The sequence below is a fragment of the Rutidosis leptorrhynchoides genome, chromosome 8 (genome assembly GCF_046630445.1).
Source record: "Rutidosis leptorrhynchoides isolate AG116_Rl617_1_P2 chromosome 8, CSIRO_AGI_Rlap_v1, whole genome shotgun sequence".
In the NCBI taxonomy this organism is placed as follows: Eukaryota; Viridiplantae; Streptophyta; class Magnoliopsida; order Asterales; family Asteraceae; genus Rutidosis; species Rutidosis leptorrhynchoides.
This window is the reverse complement of record NC_092340.1, coordinates 330,708,687-330,731,033: the sequence shown is the minus strand read 5'-3', so window position 1 is coordinate 330,731,033 and position 22,347 is coordinate 330,708,687. Positions and strand designations below refer to the sequence as shown.

The window sequence follows — 22,347 nt, the reverse complement described above, 5'->3', positions numbered from 1 at the left end:
ACATGTGATTGGATTTGACACGCTAAGTTTTAAAAAAAAAATATCAAAAAAAAGTTTTTGAAAAAAAAATTTATTTATAAAAAAAAATTTTTGAATTCTTTTTTTTTTCAATCGCGTGTGATTGTCGCGCCACATGTAGCGCTCTGATTGGTCCGTTAAATTTTAAACAAATTATTCAATTTAAGGAATTACAACTATAAATTTATAAGCAATTTTTAGCATATCTAATCTAATACTATCTAATTTTATTAAAACTATTATTTTATAATAAACTTTGAGAATTTGGTAGGTGATTCGTACACCACCTTATTTTGATCATACACCACTAAAACTATTATTTGGATATTTTTACCCTTCCTTTTATTCACCACCAACTCCCCTTAACTTCTCAAAGGAATGATGGAAATGTCAAAATAATTGTTTTGGTGGTGTATGGTAAAAATAAGGTGGTGTACTGATCAACTTCCGTGCTAAAAAGTCAAAAACTACATAAACTTCAACATCTTGTGCAAAACACACCCACCCCTAGATGAACAAATGAACATTCTGGTACGGACGTTCGTCTCCCTATCTAACATTCGCATATACTATTAATTAATTAATTAATTAATTTCTTTCTCCGTTTCCAGATCCTTCCAGTTCCTCCTTGTGTTCATCTAACATTCTTGATTTTCGGAAATCATAGTTGATAACAATCAATCGATATTAAGTTATTGGGGTATTAGGTTTAGCGTTTGGTGGTTGCTTTGATTAATATTAAAATTAAAATTAAAAAATAGAAGAAAAAAATGGCACAAGTGGTTGAAGAATGGTACAAACAGATGCCAGTTATAACCCGATCATATCTTACTGCTGCTGTTCTTACCACTGTTGGTTGTTCCCTTGAGGTCTTTACAATTCTTCCAATTTCTTCTTTATTTATTTATTTTAAAATATATATATTTTGCATTTTATATTGAATATTTGATGTTGAATATATGATATTGTATTATAATAGACGAGCTACTGTGTAATTAAATTAGGGTGTGTGTATATATATAATCTTGAGGGATGCACATTTGATGCTTTGGATGTTAACCTTCCTTGATGAGTTTTTTGTGTGGGTTATATGACACCAATTTAATTAATGAATATTATTATATGCAAAATCGGTAATATTTATCGTGGTGGATATTATGTTTTCTCATAAAGAATTTGTGCAGGGATTAAAAATATTACACTCAAGTTTTTGTACTTATAATATAAAGAGATGTTTTTTTGGTTAAATGTAATTAACTTTTATTCTTCATAATGAAAGTGTTCAGGGACTGAAATTTTTGGCTAAATATAATTAATTTTTATTCTGATTTTGTAATTGTAAGATAAAGATGTTTATTTTCTGTGGTTGAATGTATATCAGTCTTTTTTTTTTTTTTTTTTTTTTTTTTTTTTTTGTTCCATCATGGTTTTGAGCCTGTATATTTGGTGAATGTAGAATCTTTATCGTGCATGATGTTGTGAAATGTTCCTGCAGATCATTTCGCCCTACAACTTGTATTTGAACCCGAGGCTTGTCATTAAGCAATACCAAATATGGAGGCTTATCACTAATTTTCTTTATTTTCGGAAGATGGGTAAGCCTTTTTAGCCATGGTTTTTCAGTTCACTTGTGTCGGTATGATATATCATTACCACTTATTATATCAGGATGTAACATTCTTTCTTGTTTATGTTATTTATCTTCATTAATTGATGCAATGAATCATATTCTTTCTTAATAATGCAACGTCTTTTTGTTGTAGATTTGGACTTCCTTTTTCACATGTTTTTTCTAGCTCGATACTGCAAGCTTCTAGAAGAAAATTCTTTTAGGGGACGTACTGCAGATTTCTTCTATATGCTCTTATTTGGTGCGAGTGTCTTAACCAGTATCGTACTTGTTGGAGGGATGATACCGTATGTATCGGAGTCTATTGCCAATATCATGTTTCTTAGCAACTCTTTGACGTTTATGATGGTTAAGTATATGTTTTATTTGTAATACATTGTTTGAATGTTTATGAGCGACTTAGATTTTTAAACTTAGTGATTTGATTGTTTCACTTTGTAGGTTTATGTATGGAGCAAGCGTAATCCATTTATTCATATGAGCTTCTTGGGTCTCTTTTCTTTCACCGCAGCTTACCTTCCATGGGTTAGAATCTGTTAACAATTCACACCTATCATGTCTTGGAGTTTCTAGGTGACAAAATGGGTGGGTCGATCGGGTCTGTGTTTTTTGACACACTTGTATGCATGTCCATTTTTTTTAATAATCAACGTGTTCAGCAATTACTGAAATTGTAATATGACATTTACAAATTTATGTTTTGAAACATAATATGACACTAATAATTTTGGTGTATGAATAAAGCAGTAATAAGGGGTATGTACAAAATATATACTTTAGGTGAAATTTTACCTTTCAACCAGTTTAAGATGACCATATCGACCCATTCATCTGTAAGCTGGTTTATCTCTCGTCTACAAAATCCTTTTAATCAACACCACTAAATTTATAATACTTTTGTTTATTTTACAGGTTTTGTTGGGCTTCTCTGTTCTTGTTGGTGCAAGTGCTTGGGCGGATCTACTTGTAAGTCCTTAAAAACTAGTATTTTAAGTCTTACTCCATAATATTTACTTCTCTGTTTAGCAATATGTGATTGTGTTTTCACAAATTTGAGTTCATCATACTTATTTTTGTGCCCCATTCATAATGTAAAAACTCTTGAATATACGTTTATATGCACCATATGCTGCTTTATAAATAAAACAATTTTACTTATTTTTGTGCCCCATTCATAATGTAAAAACTCTTGAATGTACGTTTATATGCACCATATGCTGCTATATAAATGGAACAATGTTAATGTGGCAGGGAATGGTTGCGGGTCACGCATACTATTTTCTTGAAGATGTTTATCCTAGAATGACCGGGCGACGCCCTCTAAAAACACCTTCGTTTATCAAGTTACTTTTTGGTGATGAACCTGTTGTGGTGGCACGCCCTGCACAAGTGAGATTTGCAGCTCCACACGTTGACGAAATTAGACAATGATCAGATGCTTTGCAGGACTAAAGAGTAACTTAAGCTACATGTCCAGATGGATGTATGTTTTAAGTCTATATGATATGATATATGAATTATGATAGCCAGAAACTTGAATTTGCGCGCATATAAGTTGTGAGAACCTCATGCTTATGTAAAGAGGAGTTGACAATTAGTATAGAGTTGCATCTTCTTTCAACTTTTATCCAATTATATTGCATAATAAATTGTCAAAACAAGATCGGAGCTACAAATGCAACCTTTCAATATTTGAAACTTGAAATTCGACATAAACTACAATGCTTATATGATAAGATTGCATAAGCGTGCTGATCTTTTAGCAATTTCAACCGGGTTAATGTTTTGTGAATGAGGCAAAGTTTACACAATTTGCTATTCATGTATTCTAGTTTTTGAAGTTTTATTGTTTGGAACTTTCTAATAATGTCTAGTAACTAGTAAGTATGCATTGTGTGATAGACTTTACAATGCGTAAACAATATTTTGGTTGTTGGTCAGTGTCACTCATACATACTTTCGACATTAGTATAAGTTTCATACAGATGATAGAAATTTAGCAATTTTGATAAATACGTCGTATTCATGACCAGTAAATTAGCCATATTCTTGGTCATGATCATGAAGTTGCGGGTCGTAACTAGAAATTACGGGTGAAGACCGAGAAATCAATGTCGCGACCAGCTAATTTCAATTGTGATTGCATACCGCGATTTGCGTTTTGTATATTATGAATCAGTCATGACCGTGATCTTGTGTCTCGCTCCATCATGACTCATGACCGAGATATCATCGACCATGACCATTGTGACATACATACGTTTGACCATCTCGAGTAGAGTCTACTCGAGATGACTTTTTCTAACCATGTGTGGGAGAAACGTTTTTTTCAACTTGGTGGTGGAGAAATGAGTTCTTTTTTATATTTTAAGGTAGAGATGAATGATTGTCCACATCTTACCTTTTTCATAACCCATTTTTATGGGATTGGGTAATGTTGTTATCGTTATACTAACTGACTTCGGTTGCAAAATCAATGGGGTCAAGACCGAGAAATTTACCTCTTCTAATTTGCTTAGGCTTTAAAAATGGAATCGAATAGTTTAATATGCATATTGCACCGGGGCTTTTCCTTCTGTTTAACGGAGACGGAATTTTTGATTATTTGCAAACCAAATTTTCCGATTATTTGCCAATTTTCCATTTTCATTATAAAATCAGAACTGAATTGGTTGAGGAAAAGAAAAGCTCACACTCAATTTACATTTTATGCGATATTAATCCTCTTTTTATAAACATCGAGTTCATAATCATATCACAATCTCGTCTAAATATGCATACATCCAAACTTCTATGAAACATATTTAAATACGGATTAGTTTTTATGAAGCTCATCAACAAGTTCTCAAAAACAAAAGCCAGGACTCGCTAAAAATCGCTAAAAAATAAAAGCCACGACTCGCTAAAAATGGGCTAACATCATACATACCAAACATTCATGACAATGTTTCCAACATAGATGTGTTCAATCTGACATTTAATAAACGAAAAACGTGAGTGAACATACATAAAAACATATCCTTCCACGATTATTAGTCATCCTTGAAAAATATCACCCAATCGAGTGTATGATGATGATGGTACACTAACCTCGTTCTTTTTCACAAAAATATTACAAGCTTAGGTCTCAGATTTTCAAGCCACAACAATCTCAATCAATCCAAATAACTTAACTTACTTTTGCACGTGTATTGTACAAAAAATCTGATCGAATAACCACCACGAGAAGATGCAGACATGGCTAATGAATAGGGTGATACTGAGCCGAAACTCTCTTTGGAGGCAACTTCCTTAAAATGTATAGCACCAGAGCTGACGGCAGGATCTCCATAAGCTGTTCATAACAAAATCGATAATTATATTTATAAAAAAATAAAAAACTAGAAGAACACAAACAGAATCTTGAAACTTATAGTTTATGGAAATATTAAAAGTACCATGTAGAAGATCAAGTTAAGGACGGGGTGATCAAGAACATCTAATGATACTTCTGAATCAAAAGCTGATAGCACATCCTGCAGGTGACAAAAACATATTCAACAATTCGTCACAGATTTTTTTTTTTTTGGTGGTTGTGATCAGTCGGGTTAAAATTAGGAAATTTGAAAATGCAAAGATGGGTAAAGACACCTAAAGTGTATTTTATATGATTAAAACAGCATTATCATTTGAAAAATAATATCGAAACTGTTGTTGAAGTACATACATATATTATTTCGCTAATCATATTCGATAAGAATAATTTTATGTAAAAGCTTAAAAAGATGGCATAGATTGTCAGGGCTAAATCCAGGCCAACTTGGCAAGGAAATTTTTTTAACTCCTGTACTATTTATAATTCTGTAATGTTTAGGCGAGGAAGCTAGATAGAAACTTACCACAGAGCATCTAACAGCGAAACAAGTAAAGCATATTGCTGTCACAGATCCAACCTGCATAAATTAGCACAAGTTACATCACAAACGGAACGTTTAGGTTGCTATGCTGAAGTATGTAACAGACTAATAAAGAAAACTTCAGCTGCAGCTTACTAATGCCAATTTTCTCTATCGTCTATTATTGTAAATTATCTATTATCTATTTCGTGAGTTTCATATACATTCAATTAGAAAAGAGACGCAAATTTGTTAAAACTAGTCCAGCATTGATAGATTAATTAGAACTTGATTGAGGCCACATTCTTTTTAACCACATAACATAGTGAAGTACGAAGCTAATTAGTACACATATTATAATGTAATAAAATTTCAACTATGTCACATATTCAAAATCTATCACTAGCTGGCATTTTCCTCCCAATCAACTCTTTTCAAACTGAAGGTAATTTTAATGATTTATTCTTAAATCTCAATATATCTAATTTTAAAAAGCTAAAAATATATAATTTTTTTTATCACAATATAACTTTTTAACTGATTATGTAATCTATCTATATATGTTACTAAAATGCATAGACTACCAAATTGTGAAGACAAAACTAAAAAGCATACGCCCATTAAGAAATCATAAAGCGGCAATAATAATAATAATTCATATAAATAATAGCTTGGTATAAACAAGCACCAACCTCATGAAGTTTCTTCCTTCTCCCTTTTGATTCAATAGGAAAACGTTTCAGCATGGAGAATAATCTGAATACAATAAATATATAAATCCAAAGGGTAAAAAACAAAAACAAAAAAAGAACAAAAAGAAGAAGGTTAAGAAATAAAGACATTGGTTTCAACAGTAAAATAAGGCTGAAAGCATCAATAATACTTGCTAAAATGAGTTTTCAAGAGTTATTCAACATACTTTCCTCCATAAATCAAGAAGCCCAGTGCCGCCATGAATGATACAACTGCAAAATACAGTATAACGTGTTCAAGGATAACTAGAGGTGATAAACTAAAATTCAATGAAAGATAGAATTTGGATTGCTTTGGGTATATGTAGTCATCAATTGTAATATCGGATCATTGTATTTTTAAGTATTTGGTAGATTCCGATTATTTAAAAGATTAATAGAAGTATCATAAACATTTTGTGGGTAGAAGTAGAGTTTGCTTGTGAAACGAGTAAAAGTCTCCATAATTAAGTTGTGTTTAAATCAACTAATCGTGTACACAACTTATTTACAGTAGAAATATATCCAGAGGTCCTTTTATAAAAGAGCATTGCATAGCTTGTTTATAATGAATTGATACATTAAGATTCTAAAGTGCTTATGTCATTTTTAACATTATTTCTTTATAACCTTTACTCTATTTTATTTATAGGCTTATTAAGAGTCAGGTTACAATCTTATATTGCACAATAAGTAATACTGTACAAGACTTACCTGCAATGAATAATTTTCCCACAAATTGAACCATCGGGCTGTCGTCTATCCATAGGTACAACCAGATACAAGCCTGATAAGAATGACAAAACGACTTTCAAAATCTCATTTTTTTGTTAATAATATCATAATAGTTACACAAAACCAAACATGTCTTTACCTTTTTAGTAATAAACTAAATTTCTGAATAAGATAATTCATCAGACTTTATGCATTATAATAATTTTTTGGCAACTTTGGACCATAATACCCTATTGTTATTAAGCTAATTTTATTTTTTTACCCATTATACCTGTTAGTGAAATAAGCATAACCAGAATTGACCATTTATATATCACTGATATACGTGAATGTGTATAAGAAAGTTACCTGAATGACATATACTCCAACGTTAACACAAACATATGTTGTCCTGAGTTTATCTGTTGGCAAACTTCTTGCCTGCTCATTCATAAGAACAAAAATATCAAGATACCAAAAGAGAGGAAATTAAAAATTAAAGATGGGAATATTATGTTAACTTGCCTGATGATATATCTCAGCCCAAAATAGAACAAGGAGGGTGTATGTTGAAAAGAAAAGTAGTCCTGGAACTTCGAGTAGCACCCAAATGCAAACCTAATAACAGAAACTTACAAGTATCTTATTACTAATAATAAAGGGTTGTTTGTGATGAACGTTTTGAATGTGCTTAAGTGATTGAGTGACTTTCATTAATCGAATTATATACAACTTAATGAAATAGGATGCGGTAGATGGTCTTCTGATATGCTTTTGTTGTTTGAACTTGTTATCATCGAACAGTGTTTGAAAATTCGAATCATTTAAGAACTACTACTTAAAATGACCATATGAAGTTAATCTTGTAAAAAAGGGAGACATGTCTAGCGAGACGTGAGTAAAGGTCGTTTAAACAAGACAAAAAAGAAGCAGTAATTAGGTTACAACAGATTACGGTTTAATACTCAGTCTTGTTGTAGTAGGTATGGAACAGATAATATAATAACTAAATATCGGAATAAGAATAGGTTTATCCATAGATTAGAAACTGAATATTGTAGCTTTAAGTTGCCTTAATCAAAAGAACCATGCTCACCTTGGGATGCAAATTGAATACTTGCAAATGAAATCCGAAAACAACTGCACGCACTGCAAAAAACAATAGTGACATACATATATACATATTAGTAAAAAAAAAATACATTTGATAAAAAGAATATAATAAATCCTTTAGATGCTACCTCCATTTACAATGAAATTCATGAGATGGAAAACCTTCTGTGTAGTCCAGCCATACTCGGGCACTCTGATTTCAATCCGAATTAATTGAATCTGTAACGACAAACAGCAACTCAAAACAAACATTCATGAAAGAAAGATTGAAAGATTGAAAATTGGTAGTATCAGAGCAAGAAAGATTGAAAATTTGTTACACCCAAAGCTCAGTTAGCACTTTACCACTCAATCAACTCCTATTTATCCATAACCAACAAAAGTACAAAACGATTATTCGCAAATTTTAACAAGGCAACAAAGATTTAAGTGAAGAATCATACTGTAATTAAAAGTTAACTTAAACCCTATCATAACATCAAAGATTAAGGGGATACTAATTCATCATCAGTGAAAATTTAACAAGGCCTAAAATACACAAACAAAAACCCTAAAGATATATTGTAACATATATGCATATGTATACGTACAAGAGCTATGGCAGAAACTAGGGCATAAAAACCACAAAGAGTGAAAAAGATTCCATCTTGCCAATTCCTTGATTCATTAATTTCTTCCCACCAATTTGAATATGCGGATGATGCTGATGATAACAGATCAAATATCTTGATTGATGATGATGATGATGATGATGATGATGATGATGAAACAGGTGACGGTATGCTCAGTAACATTCTTGACATATTGAAACCCTAATAAGCAAATATTACACCAACTCAATATCGTATATGTATCAATTGATTGATCGATCTTACCGAAAACCACAACTGGTTATCAAAAACAATCGATCAATCTATCTCGCAGTGTGCACGGTTGTGGATTGAAATTGAAACAGATTATAAAGTAAAAAACAAATTGGGGAAATTTGTGTTTTGATGGTTTAGATGAGCAGGAAAAAGAAGGAAAGATTGAGTTTGTTTGTTTGTTTCCGCCACACTCCCCTTTTTAATTCTTGGATATGTCTAGATGTCATTAAATTAATAAAATATTGCTTAATTAATTATTAATTATTAATTAATCACACATTAATTAATTAATATTAATAATGATATTAATCTTAAGCACAATTATTTTATTGTTAATTTTGTTTTTGCAAGAAAACATATATTAATAGTGGTGGATCTACAATTTTTTTTTAAATATATCACATCTCATATTTTAAACTAAAGTAGCTCATAACATCTAAATGATTCAAATTCAACGTCTACATCTGTTTGTCAAGACTTTACGGTGTATTTTACAAAACTATTGATCTAGACTTAGATAAAAATTAAATGTATTGCACAAATACGTTGACCTAACAATTACGGACCATTGATGCATCAAATAAATCGATGCGAGCCTATTGAGATCCAAAACTTGAACATATCAATCGAAGAACCCCAAACTCCAAACAGTATCCATTCCAACAATCGAATCGAAGTCTCAACATAAATCACCTGGTTGAAACCAAAAAATAAAATCCAGCGCAAACCACATCCAACTCGAACTAATGAATAACTCATGCTGCCTAAACATGCTCAAAGTGTGATCCTGGTAGATAACTTGTTTATCATGCGTTCCTAACATATTTGATTTGTTTACTGTGTATTCATAAATGTTGAGAAAGGCGATAAAGGAAAATATTGTGGTGGACTTGACTAATTTGTACGATCATTTCTTCGAATCTTCTGGGGAATGTAAAGCTAAGGGTGATTGTTGCACGATTACCGTATTCCAACGGAGACTATTGGCCTGGTGCTACTGGGGATATAATCTATCAGATTCGTTAAGAAGATGAAGGAAGAAAACAAAATAAGTAAGGGTCACTTAGGATTATAACAAAAAGAGCTCTAAATTGATCTTTCTTCTAATGCTTCAAAAGATTTGCTACTCATGCATAGGATAGTTTTCTTCTTCACTATTTGATTATGTGTTGTACTGTTATGTTTAGAGCTGGTAAAATGGGTTGGCCGTGAGAGTTGGGTAACTGGTAAAATTAGGTAGTTTTTGTCAAAAATGGTTCACACTCGGTTGAACTAAGTTTTTAACCATATTTAGTAAGTTTTTTTTATATATAATCGTCATCATAAAAGTTGCCAAGTATTTTGTGAAAGCATTTTGCATCTGACTTTCTTATTTTTTTCAAACAATTTTGTCTTACTTTTGTTGAATTTTTTTTACATCTTGGTAAAACAATAGATTCAATGAAGGAAGATTTCATTATGGTTCACTTGTAGTGTTCATGCACTCATTTTTGTATCCTAATGATTTATGGAATACGTTAGGTATGCAACATAATAGAATAAGTATTATTAAAATATATAAAATACATATATGCTATCATAAATTATATAAATGTTATCATGAATAATACTAACGGTTTGATGATATGGGAAAGCAAAGTCATAGTAACCTAGGTGAAATATAGCTTGTAGAATATCTTGTAAAATATCCTTTCCTGGAGCTTTGGTGCTAATTTCTCTATAAATAAACAAGAATGCAACGAAGAAATAATCAACATTCATATATACATAATACATTACCCTACTCATAAAGTATCAAAGTCAGCGTGCAAAAGCCAACCTTGTCAGATGGAGCATTACAAATATTTTCACTAGCAATTTCCATATTAAAGCTATCACTAAAATTGTACTCTTTACTTATGAATGACAACGATGTAGGTGTTAATGTCCACACACAACTATCCATCTTCTTATATTTCATGTCTAAAAAGCTTCTACTAATTAAACTTACATGATAAAAAAAAAAAAAAAAAAAAAAAGAATATAAGAAAGAGGTACTTACAATAATGAAAGATGGAGGTAGAAAGAGGAGAGTCAATTTATTAGATTGTAAAATATCTTGATGCACCATATTTTTTTACCCAAATAAAACATCTAAATGATTAAGAAAGTAGTCATCGCAGACCTAGGGTCCATGTGACCTATGTTGTTTCAAACATGTGTATCGGCATGAACATGTTAGCCCTGTGTTGACTTTGTCAACCCATCCAGCGGTCCCCGGTAGCCCACTGGAGCCTGACGAAACACCATCACCCATTTCCCCACAGCATGCCAGACCGGAAATAAGGAAGCTACTCTCTTTTGCCTCTTTTAAATACATACATTCAAAAAACTCTTTTTTGCTACTCTTTTTTTTTTATATATATATAATAACAAGCGGCATATATGTTTTATAAAAGAAGACAAACCCTTTGATAGTATTTTTATTAGACTACACACATACTCCGTATATATTAAAATTAAAATATTATATGTATAGTCTAGGAGATTTAATAGAGTAAGTATTATTAAAATATATAAAATACATTTATGCTATCATAAAATATATAAATGCTATCATAAAATACATAAATGCTATGATGAATAATACTAACAATTTGATAATATGAGAAAAGCAAAGTCATAGTAACATAGGTAAAATATACAGTAACTTGTAGAATATCTTGCAAAATATAGAAGCCACCAACCTTCGAGCTTTGATGCTAAATTTCCCTATAAATAAACAAGAATGCAACGAAGAAATAATCAACATCTGTATATACATAATACATTACCCCACTCATAAAGTATCAAAGATGATAAATTCAATGTCTAGTTAATGTATCATCATTCTAATAAAAACATCTGGAGTCGATTAAGATATATTTTCTCATTCATATTCGGTCGATTCCTACCAAGGATAAGTGGCGTAAAACCAATTACACTCAAAGCTGTAATATGAGTTACCAAATAGAGAATCGTCACCCGACACGGTAAAATCACCCACAAACCCTCATACCAATTTAAGAAATCTAACCCCTCATGTGAGTGATACCAACAAATACGGTCATTATGTACCATATTTGTTCCTTGTAATTTGACGTATCATCACAACAAATTGCAAAAGTTTTCATCTCCGCAACCGGTTAGCACTACCGTATCTTGCATTACTGATAAACTTACGTTTTGAATGTTTTGTTCAAAATATTATATTATATTGAGCGATCAATATGTATGTATCAAGTTCATTTATTTTCTTCCTGACACATTGAATGTCCGGAACATCCATCTTTATGTTTATCCTTTTTCATTCGTATATGACATTAGTGGTTGTTGATATGTGTTGGGTGTTATTATGTTGCGAGAGCACAAGTTTTATGTGTGTTTAACAGTTGGTCTAGTGTGTTCAGATAGGTGGTTTGTTTTGGGTGGTGATTTTGATATGATGTTTGTATATTCGGTCTATATAACGTTTTTATAGGTCTTTTCATTTTTAGATGATGGTTTTTCTCGTATTTATATATGTTCATTTCTTAGTTAGAAAAACATATAAAAAAGCACTCGATCCTGTTTCCATTGTTACGGTTTATACCATTCGTGACTTACCTTTAAATCACCTTCAATCTAATTTCATATTTTTACGCAAAAAAAAGGGTAACAGCTAGGGGTACGCAATGCATATATATATATATATTTTTTTTTTTTGGATGATCATAGTTATCTCAAAATAAGAAGGGTAAAATAACAAAAAGATTGAAATACAAGGACTTATTTTGCGACATACTACTTGATACCATTTCTGTATCTGACTAAAAACCCTAATACCCAAAATTCAAAAACCCCTGTTTCTCACTCAAATCTCACTTACATTACAATCCCATTTTTATATCATCAATGGCTTCCATAACCAAACTTAGATTACTAAAATCATATAATCATCAAAAACTATACACAATATATCAAATTCAATCTCGTAAGTTATCATCAATCCTAAACCCTGATTCAACCACACCACTTTCAAGTAAAGAGAAATCAAGAGCAGCACTTTCATTACTCAAATCCGAAAAAAACCCAGAAAGAATCATTGAAATCTGCCGAGCAGCTGCACTCACACCGGAATCCCACCTCGATCGTGTTGCGTTTTCGACCGCGATTTCGAAGCTGACTGAGTTGAATTACTTCGAAGGTATTCGTAATTTCATTGATGAATTGTTAAAAACTAGACCTGATTTGAACAATGAAAAGTTTATATCGAATGCGATTGTTGCTTACGGTCAAGCTGGGTTGTTGGACAATGCATTCCAACTGTTCGATAAAATGCCTCAACTAGGTGTTGGGCAGAATGTGAAATGTTTGAACGCTTTGTTGTTTTCGTGTATGTTAGCTAAAAAATACGATGAGGTGAAGCGTGTTTATCTTTATTTTCCTGGGAAATATGGGGTGAAGTTGAATCTTGATAGCTATAATACTGTGATTAAGGCGTTTTGTGAGTCGGGTTCATCGAGTTCGTGTTATTCGGTTACTGCTGAAATGGTTAGGAAGAATATTAAGCCGAATGCTACGACGTTTGGTCTTATGATTGCTGGTTTTTATAAAGAGGAAAAGTTTGAGGATGTTGGTAGGGTGTTGGAAATGATGAAGAAACATGAAGTTCATATAGGACTCGGAACGTATAATATTAGGATTCAAAGCTTGTGTAAGCTTAAGAAAACGATGGAAGCTAAGGCTTTACTTGACGGGTTTAAATCAAGGGGGATGAAGCCTAATTCGGTTACGTACACTCATTTGATCCATGGGTTTTGTAGGGAGGGGAAGTTGAGTGAGGCAAAAGAGTTGTTTAAGAAGATGATTAAACCCGAGAGTGATTGTTACTTTACGTTGGTTCATTATTTGTGTAAAGGTGGTGACTTTGAAGCCGCGTTGGATGTTTGCAAGAAGAGTATGGAGAAGAATTGGGTCCCGAATTTTTCGTCTATGAAGTTACTTGTTGAAGGGCTTGCAAATGGTTCGAAGATTGATGAGGCGAAAGAGCTTATTGGGCAGATTAAAGAAAGGTTTCCGAAGAATGCTGATGCGTGGGGTGAAGTAGAAGAGAAATTACCAAGTTAGAGTACGTTTGACTAGGTACGTGGATGATAACATTATAATGTTGTTCATGTTTTGGCGTCAATATTAACATTAATATGTCTGGTAATTTCATTATTTTGAATTCATAATGTAGCCGGGTTTCAGTTCTCATTAGAATTTTGTGCTAGTATTTGGCTGGACCGAAACGTTAAGAGAAAAGTTTGTATTTCCATATCCCTTTTCACCTTCCAATTGTTAGCATGCATCTGTTCATATTTATTTTAACTTTATGACTTTCTTGGATCTCATTTATCTGAATGATGACAGATTAATATGTGATCACAGTTATATCTTCTTCCTGTGAGAAGAAATTAAGGCAAAATTCACACGTTGACGGAGTGTAGAATGCTAAAATTTAGAGATGATAGTTTTGATCCATTCACTCGTATATGAGGTTGCATTTAATCTAAACGGTTGAATGAATTGGGTAATAGAGGAACAGTTTACATAATCATATTGTGTCAAATGGGATGAATGTTATATAAAGTATATCTAAATATATCAATGTATTCAACCTCCGAAATTGTTTTATATAAACTTAAGATCATCTATCTATTTGTTTGTGTTCATATCATCATCTTTCTGTTTATAACTAGTTTGGAAAAATAAACAGATTTGTGTTAGCTGGTCAATGCAACATGACAATGCCCATTTTAATCATTCTTGAAGATGACCCATTCGAACCAAAACTTGTTTTCTGCGGTTAGCGCGTTACCCAATAGAAGTTTCTGAAACGAAATACTCTGTATATAATTGTGCTGGTGCACATAAATCTCAGATCATTGATAGATCTGTTGAATATACAGTGTACCTTGTGTGTGCGGTGACAGTATGATCTCCAATGTATCTTGCTCTGTTTATGTTTTAAACTAGGTCTTGAAATCCTTGGTTATCACTGATTCACTATAAAGATTTTTGCATCTATGTGCAAGCATTTGTCTTGGTGTCTCTAAAATGAAAGAAGTGATGATTGCATTTTCTAAGTCTTTATCCGAAGTGTGAAATATGCTCTCTTGGTAAATCACTAAATCCCATTCATTAGAATAATCACGAAAAACACCAAAGCTTTCGTAATTTGTATACATTATATTTATTTATTATTATTAATTATTATTTTATTATATACAGCGAAAGTTGTTTATTAATTATACTTGTGCAGTGGTGCACTGTGTCTCTTGCAAGGTTGGAGAATTCGGATCTCGGAGAGATCTCGTTTGGACTTTTTTAGGGAGATCTCGGCATTTCGGAATAATCTCGGGGAGATCTCGGACTTTGACTTACGTTGACTTTATAGTTTTTTTAATAAAAATATACATAAAAACATAAATATATGTATATTTATATACGTTTTTACGATATTTTAGAAAAATATCCAAGAAATGGGCGAGAAAATCTTAGAAAATACGAATTTTACAAGATAATCTTACAACTTAGCAAGAAAATCCGAGAAAGCGTGGCTTTGACTAAGTCTGACCCCGTTGACTAAGAAATCTCGGGAGATGAACATCTCGTCTCGGTTGCCTTCTAAAAACGAGATCTCGGGGAGATCTCGGGAGATTTACAACACTGGTCTCTTGTGACTTTACTAGAGGATCTTGTCTTATATAATATGCCTTTTGAGGTGTGAATGTGGTGATCAACAATGGTGAGTGGTTTTGATAATGGTGATATGAGCTTTCATAGTGTTTGATAAGCCCTTTTGAATAGAATAACACACAATAACGGCAATACTCAATTTCACGCATGCAAGGTATGAGAATTAATACACAATTGTCAATTAACTTTCTATATTAATTATTGTATCTGAGGTGCCAAGTAAAAAGTGTTTTGAGTTGAAAGTTTAAATGGTTTAGAATGACCATTTTCACTTTCTGCACTTAACCTTTCATGCAGCTTTTCGTATCTAAGTGATACTTGAACTCAACCATTTGATTAATAAATAGGTCACCCAAACAATTGTTCCAACTTTAAGTAGGTATTGCTCAATCAAAATATTCATTGTCGTTTATGTTCTCTTTAATCATTACAAGATGATTGACGTCTAAATATTCTCACACAAGGTGTCATGATCAAACTAAACTACCTGTATATCTTGACGTGGCTAGAGAAAAGGGTTCACATGATAAACTGGTTCGTCAACGTACAAATGAGGAAAATATTTATCCTCATTTGATAAGTTTGAACAGGAAAGACCCACTTACTATGTTTACCCATTTTCAAATACCTTTTTGTATGAGAGCCTAAATATAGTTGCATATTCCAAAAAGAGTTTTGTATTTGTAAGAATAGAAACATATGTTTATCAAATTGGTTAACCATCATTGTTGTGAACCAACTAATAATGATATGATTGGTTTCTTGCAATCAATCTCTTCAAGTATTGAACTATTAAACCATTATTGTTAACTAAAGATAACTTCTACTCCATATATTTGAAATTTTTAAATAATTGTACAATTGTTCTGTATACCTAGTCCAAACTGGCCGGAGCATTATATCTTATACGACTTCGTTTATTTCCATATTTGGGCAGAATTTCGGGCACATCAATAAAGCTAGTAGAGTTTGAAAATCCTACCCTTGTTGAACATTGTAATTTGCTAGGTCAGAATAAGATATAAAGTGATAGTCAGATTATAAAATGATCATGGAGACATAAAATAAAATACCAATTTACCAATGTGTTCCGGAAATAATATATAGCAAGATTACAATACTCGTCGACTTGTAACACGAGCACTATTAGTTGGACTCTAGCATAGTAGTAGCAGCTGATTCGAAAAGTTTGTTTAGTTCCATCTTTACTTCATCTCCAGCATATATGAAATCGACTGCTTTTCTTGCTAGCTCAAACATTTCTACCTTTCCAATACCTGCAAATCAGCAATTGAAGATCAAAAATCGCTTACCATTTCTGAAATCGTCTTTATTGAGAATTCTGAACCCTAGTTGTACTGTACAACTTGCCATGCACCAGCAAGTAAAGTGAATAAATACGTACCGAAAGTAGCAGATGCAAGGGCGTATTCATTGGAAAGATTTGTGGAGAATACACCCGAGTCGTCTGTGCAGAGTACTATCGGATGGTTTTCTTTGTATAGCTCGGCTGTAAACAAACATCAGCGTGTTATATATTGTCTTTTATATTCATATATTCTCTGTATACGAGTCAATTTTTAACTCATTTACTTATAAAAAGACTTAATTTGAACTAATGGTCCCTATTTCCAATAAAAGTACAAATAAGAGAAAGAACAACTAACCAAAATGATGAAGATCAAATGAAGAAATAGTCTCGGTTCGGATGTTGGATGTTAAACATATTTCAACCTGCATACATATAGAAATATATATTTAAGACTTACTAAAACGACGAGCAAATATTTATTTATGAAAAAAAAAGAGAATACCGGGATTTTGGATGATTTCAGTTTCTTCCATTCTTCATCTTCAAAGCAACATGCATGCCCGATTCTGCCAGGAAGAAACTCAAGCATCTCTTGGATTTCAACTGGATTAGGCACCTAAACGCACTACGTCGTGAAATAAACTAGTTATTACGATAATCTAATAGAATATTTTAATATAAGTATTAAAGTTCACTATTTAACCAATTCATAGAAAATAATGTTGGGAAGAAAAATGACCTCGCCACAGTGAAGTGTAACTGAAAGACCTTGTTCTCTAGCAAACTTTAATGCTGGGAAAAATGTTTTCCTAAAATTAAAAAAAAAGAAAATCAAAACATATTTCAGTGTTACAAAACGAAATCATATAGAAGTATTATGTCTACCATTCACCAACAGTCGGATTGCCAGAAAGGTCAATACCAATAACACCCATATCCTTCATTTCCAAAGCAAGATTAACCTAAAAAAATACAGTTTCAAGACATGAAAACATCAACCTTACGGTTTTGAGAAAACGTAGAAACTATAGGTAGCAAATCATGTGGGTCGGGTGGATAAATGTAAGTGTTAGAAACCAGTCCGGGTCCAAAACAAGCATGTTTCTACTAAAAGTTGAAATAGGCAGGGTCGGGTTGACCTAAAACACTTTTTGCTCAAACCTTGTAATTCATTTTTTCAAATAGTTAACCGTGTCAAAGAAGATTAACGATTTTATCATCAAGCTAATCTTAGTTTTAAGCTTTAAAATACAATTTGTGCACCTTGTGATCAACTTGTCCCACTTGACCCGTTAGACATAAAACATAACTCAAATCTACTAATTCATAAGCAAATCGGTACTGCCAACTCCGAAAAAAAAAGTGTAGCTAATTAACATGAAGTCTTATAAAGATACCGTTTCCATCGCAGATTCAGTAGATTCACGTCGATCAATGCTTAGTAAAAGTCTTACATATATCTTCTTTTCGGTTTTAGATGAAAGTTTCATAGAATCATTCGTACAAAAGTTGACGTTAAGACTAGTACCCACGGATCTTAAACCCTCAATAATGGCTTCAACATATGACCGCTTGCTCATACCTATGGAATCATTTCTCTGAAAACTTTGATTAGTTCAACACAGTAACTATTAATCATCAATTTATAATAACAAGGCAACCATACATTACCAATTATCTATTTAGGAGAAATTAAACTACCCAAGTACCTTAGGAGTTGTTCTTAACTCCAAGTAAACCACATTTTCAGCTGCGAAATCTTCTACGACCTTTAAACATGAAAGAAAAAAAGAAATCATTACCCGTGCATACACACAAATCAAAAGTATATCAGGAACAAACAGTAACGTACTTCTTTTGTAATTCTTGTAATTGTTTTATGGTCAGTGGTAACCATATGAATCAGATCAAATAATTTGAACACCTCACGTAGTGAACGGTCATCTAATCCAATCCAGTTTTTCATGGAAAGAAAGCATGAAGAGAACAATATCAGCATACAATTACAATATATAACATATAAACATGAGAAGAAATAAAAACATGGGAAAAGAAAGCTCACTTTTCAGGATAACGTGCTCGAAATCAGGAAAGACAATGGTGCCCTTTTCACCCAATTCTTTAGCAAGCTCTCTATTCACAATTTACAAATTCAGCCTCAAATATTAATTATAGAACTTAAAATTGACAAAATATGTCTAACATATCATATACCACATCATTTTATTAGTAATAAATGGATTTTTTCTATGATGTGTTTTTTTTTTAACAGCAGTTTGGAATCACCCAGGGGACTAAACCATCCACGTGTGCATCTCCTGCAGTTGCATAACCCGCCGTCAACTGCTGCCCAAGAGGAAACCCGATCCAATATGAGGGCATGGGTGGTAAAACCCCCCTCCCCCACTGCCCCCGCAACGAGATGTGCGAAAGACAGCCTTGGGTGGAAATCAAGGGTTAAAGGGCAACCTTGTGTGCAATGCTGCACCTCACAGGAGTTGAACTCCTGACCTCTCGCTAAAAGAGGTAGGCCACTACCACGTGTGCTACAACACAAGGTTTCTATGTTGTCGTTAACGTGCGCATTACACTTCAATAACTACCACCTTAAAATTAATATGTAACCGTTAATAATAACGAATTTACGCATCTTAACAGCATTCCTTAAAATCACTTTTAGAAAAATCCTAGAAAGATATATTATGTAAGCAAAAGATTGTAACTGTAATCAAGAGCAGATATGCAAATTTAGCAGCACCTTTTATTATTTTTTTCTTTTTTTTTTTTCTTTTTGACAATTGTTGTAAATAGCCCACCACCAACAAATCTCTCACAATATTGGTGAAATAAGTTGTGATCAAAATTTGAACTTTGTAACAGAAAAAAAATCATTTCAAAATTGGACTAGAGAATTAATCCATCCAGTTTCACATCAAAAGTAAACTCACGTTGTCTAAAATCATATAATGCTCACATATATGTACTAAATTACAGCAATTAAACCCTAATTACAACTTCTATATAATACAAATACAAAGATAAATAATAAAAGATAAAGAAGCAAGACATACAGTAGAGTTGAATTTCTTATGGAGCCATTAAGATGAGCATGCAATTCCACCTTTGGCATTGAAACACACCAATCCATCTCTCTATCAATCTTTTAATTTTACTGATTTTGAACTTTGATTTGCAATTGAAGCTTAACTCACAATTAGGGCACCAAATCAGGTAGACGAGGGAACTGTTGTTGCAATTTAAGTCCCACCCCTAATTGTTTTATTGAAACAGATAGTGACTTTATAAATGATTTTGACTAATTGATTAATTTTAAACGTTTGATGCTTAAATTGTTAAAGATATTGCAATTGATGTACTAATTTCTTAAATGCACCATATTTATAATACTTCTTAACAATTTAGCCGTAGATGAACATTTTACCCATTCCAATTAGACTGTTTTCAACGTGGCGGTGACAAGTAATTACTTTTTGGGTCAAAAGATGAAGTTAAATAAAGGAGAGTGTCAAATTTGAGGGTTAAATTTGTGAATGTGTGATGTAGTAAAATATTATTGGTAGTTGGGTATAAAATATATTAATTAATAATATATAAAAATATTTGAAAAAATCTGATTGGCTGACACACATTTGACACACCAGTCAAATTTTCGACTGACGCCCCGGGCGTCAAATTTTGACGCCGCGTTAGGGGCGTCAAAGCTGTTGCCAAGTGGGATGACGGGATAAAATTGATGCCGGGTTATATACAGTCTTAGAGTGGAAATCAGTGAAGTACTCGTGATTTACTTGGTCAGACTTATTAGAGAGGTTCTGAAAGACCAAATGTCACATCAACGTTACATCATCACTTCCTTCTCATGATTAAACTCAAGACTAACACTCTCAACAATTACATCTTTTTTTACAATAATTGGGACTCACATTTAATTATTTTAACTAAATTAAAAATACTTTTATTATTATTACTATACTAACTATTAGACAAAAATGGTGAATAGTAATCAGGGGTATTTTCGTCCTTTCACTTTTTTTTCTTTTTACTTTTTCCTTCCTTTTTTCAAATAAAGCCCCCAACTTAAAATATAAAAAAAAAACCCGACCCCCCAAACAGGGAGTAAAGTGTCAAATAACTATTTATATAAAAAAATTTAACTAAACTCCACCCAAATATTCAACGGGTTATATCTTCTCGCTCGCAACGAGTTCAATTTTTTCGAGAAATATTAACTATTAGACAAAATGATGAATAGTAACTAGGGGCGTTTTCGTCCTTTTATTTTTTATTTTCTTTTTCCTTTTTCCTTTTTCCAAATAAAGACCCCCAACTTAAAAAAAAAAAAAAAAAACCGACCCCCCAAAGAGGGGGCTAAAGTGACAAATAACTATTTTTATAAAAAAAAAACTTAACTAAACTCCACCCAAATATTCAACGGGTTATATCTTCTCGCTCGCAACGAGTTAAATATTTTCGAGAACATCGTTAAACTCGAAATAATTTTAGGAACACAATGTCACTAACTATAGGCAAAACGGACGCTTTTTAAAAACGATAAATATTTGAGGTATTTTTCATACACGTTGATTTTGCGTTAAATTATTAAAAGTCGACAATTCCATGGCGAAACACGGAGATGTAAAATAACATTTAAATCTTTGACGGGTTATGCCTTTTTAGTTCGACTCGAGTTGCCTTTTTAGTTCGACTCGAGTTGCGCTTCAACGACATGATCGTTAGCCACGAAATAATTTTACAAACTAAACACAATAAAATACATTGAAAATCGAACCCCCGGCGCGAAGCGAGGGTTCGATAACTAGTTAATATTAATATTATAATTTTTGATTATTATTAATTACATTAAACTACATATAATTTAAAATTAAAATTAATTTGATTAATTATTAAAAAGATAAAACAAAATAAATATGTACCGAGTATACAACTAGCATCTTTCGGTGAACCCTACCTTAAAAATAAAAAAATATAGTTTCTTCATCTTCAACCTTATACACGTACATTGTACAACACTCATGAAAATGGGTTTGAAACTCCAACAAAAATTAAAAAAATTGTTATAATTCAGTAGGCTTATAACTACCTTTAGTGGTTCTTGACTGTAGAAGGTATATAGAGATGGAGATACTGTAAAACGGAGAAAACAAAGGTTGAACAAAAGGTATGAGTAATTGGTTTTTTATTTATAGAAAAATGTACAATGAGAGTTTGGTGGCATTTGGAATCTAGAGAGAGAGAGTGTTTTTGTTAACCAAAAAATACATACTATAAACTCTAACTCAACACACCTATTTATACTCAAAAAAAT

General features: G+C 32.2%; 4 protein-coding genes across 4 annotated transcripts; 2 read left to right on the top strand and 2 right to left on the bottom strand.

Moving 5' to 3' along the window:
* Nucleotides 1–497: 497 nt before the first annotated feature.
* Nucleotides 498–3,325, top strand: LOC139862231 (derlin-2.2-like). The gene is made up of 6 exons (XM_071850799.1): nucleotides 498–887; nucleotides 1,514–1,613; nucleotides 1,782–1,996; nucleotides 2,090–2,173; nucleotides 2,561–2,614; nucleotides 2,900–3,325. The coding sequence occupies exons 1-6, from the start codon at nucleotides 789–791 to the stop codon at nucleotides 3,077–3,079; spliced, it is 732 nt and encodes a 243-aa protein (XP_071706900.1). The 5' UTR covers nucleotides 498–788; the 3' UTR covers nucleotides 3,080–3,325.
* A 1,135-nt stretch (nucleotides 3,326–4,460) lies between these two features.
* LOC139861131 (tobamovirus multiplication protein 1-like) lies at nucleotides 4,461–9,121 on the bottom strand. The gene is made up of 11 exons (XM_071849430.1): nucleotides 8,672–9,121; nucleotides 8,210–8,300; nucleotides 8,065–8,117; nucleotides 7,494–7,586; nucleotides 7,338–7,409; nucleotides 6,969–7,041; nucleotides 6,443–6,488; nucleotides 6,216–6,279; nucleotides 5,527–5,580; nucleotides 5,086–5,163; nucleotides 4,461–4,982 (listed from the first exon to the last, which is right to left on the bottom strand). The coding sequence occupies exons 1-11, from the start codon at nucleotides 8,882–8,884 to the stop codon at nucleotides 4,890–4,892; spliced, it is 930 nt and encodes a 309-aa protein (XP_071705531.1). The 5' UTR covers nucleotides 8,885–9,121; the 3' UTR covers nucleotides 4,461–4,889.
* A 3,711-nt stretch (nucleotides 9,122–12,832) lies between these two features.
* On the top strand, nucleotides 12,833–14,278 carry LOC139862438 (pentatricopeptide repeat-containing protein At1g11630, mitochondrial-like). The gene has a single exon (XM_071851041.1). The coding sequence runs from the start codon at nucleotides 12,860–12,862 to the stop codon at nucleotides 14,072–14,074; it is 1,215 nt and encodes a 404-aa protein (XP_071707142.1). The 5' UTR covers nucleotides 12,833–12,859; the 3' UTR covers nucleotides 14,075–14,278.
* A 2,242-nt stretch (nucleotides 14,279–16,520) lies between these two features.
* LOC139862134 (N6-mAMP deaminase) lies at nucleotides 16,521–20,336 on the bottom strand. Its single transcript, XM_071850688.1, has 11 exons — nucleotides 20,072–20,336; nucleotides 19,063–19,133; nucleotides 18,853–18,944; nucleotides 18,710–18,769; nucleotides 18,398–18,598; nucleotides 17,886–17,962; nucleotides 17,740–17,809; nucleotides 17,503–17,616; nucleotides 17,356–17,422; nucleotides 17,094–17,198; nucleotides 16,521–16,965 (listed from the first exon to the last, which is right to left on the bottom strand). Exons 1-11 carry the CDS (start codon nucleotides 20,146–20,148, stop codon nucleotides 16,835–16,837), a joined length of 1,065 nt encoding a protein of 354 aa, XP_071706789.1. The 5' UTR covers nucleotides 20,149–20,336; the 3' UTR covers nucleotides 16,521–16,834.
* Nucleotides 20,337–22,347: the final 2,011 nt, after the last annotated feature.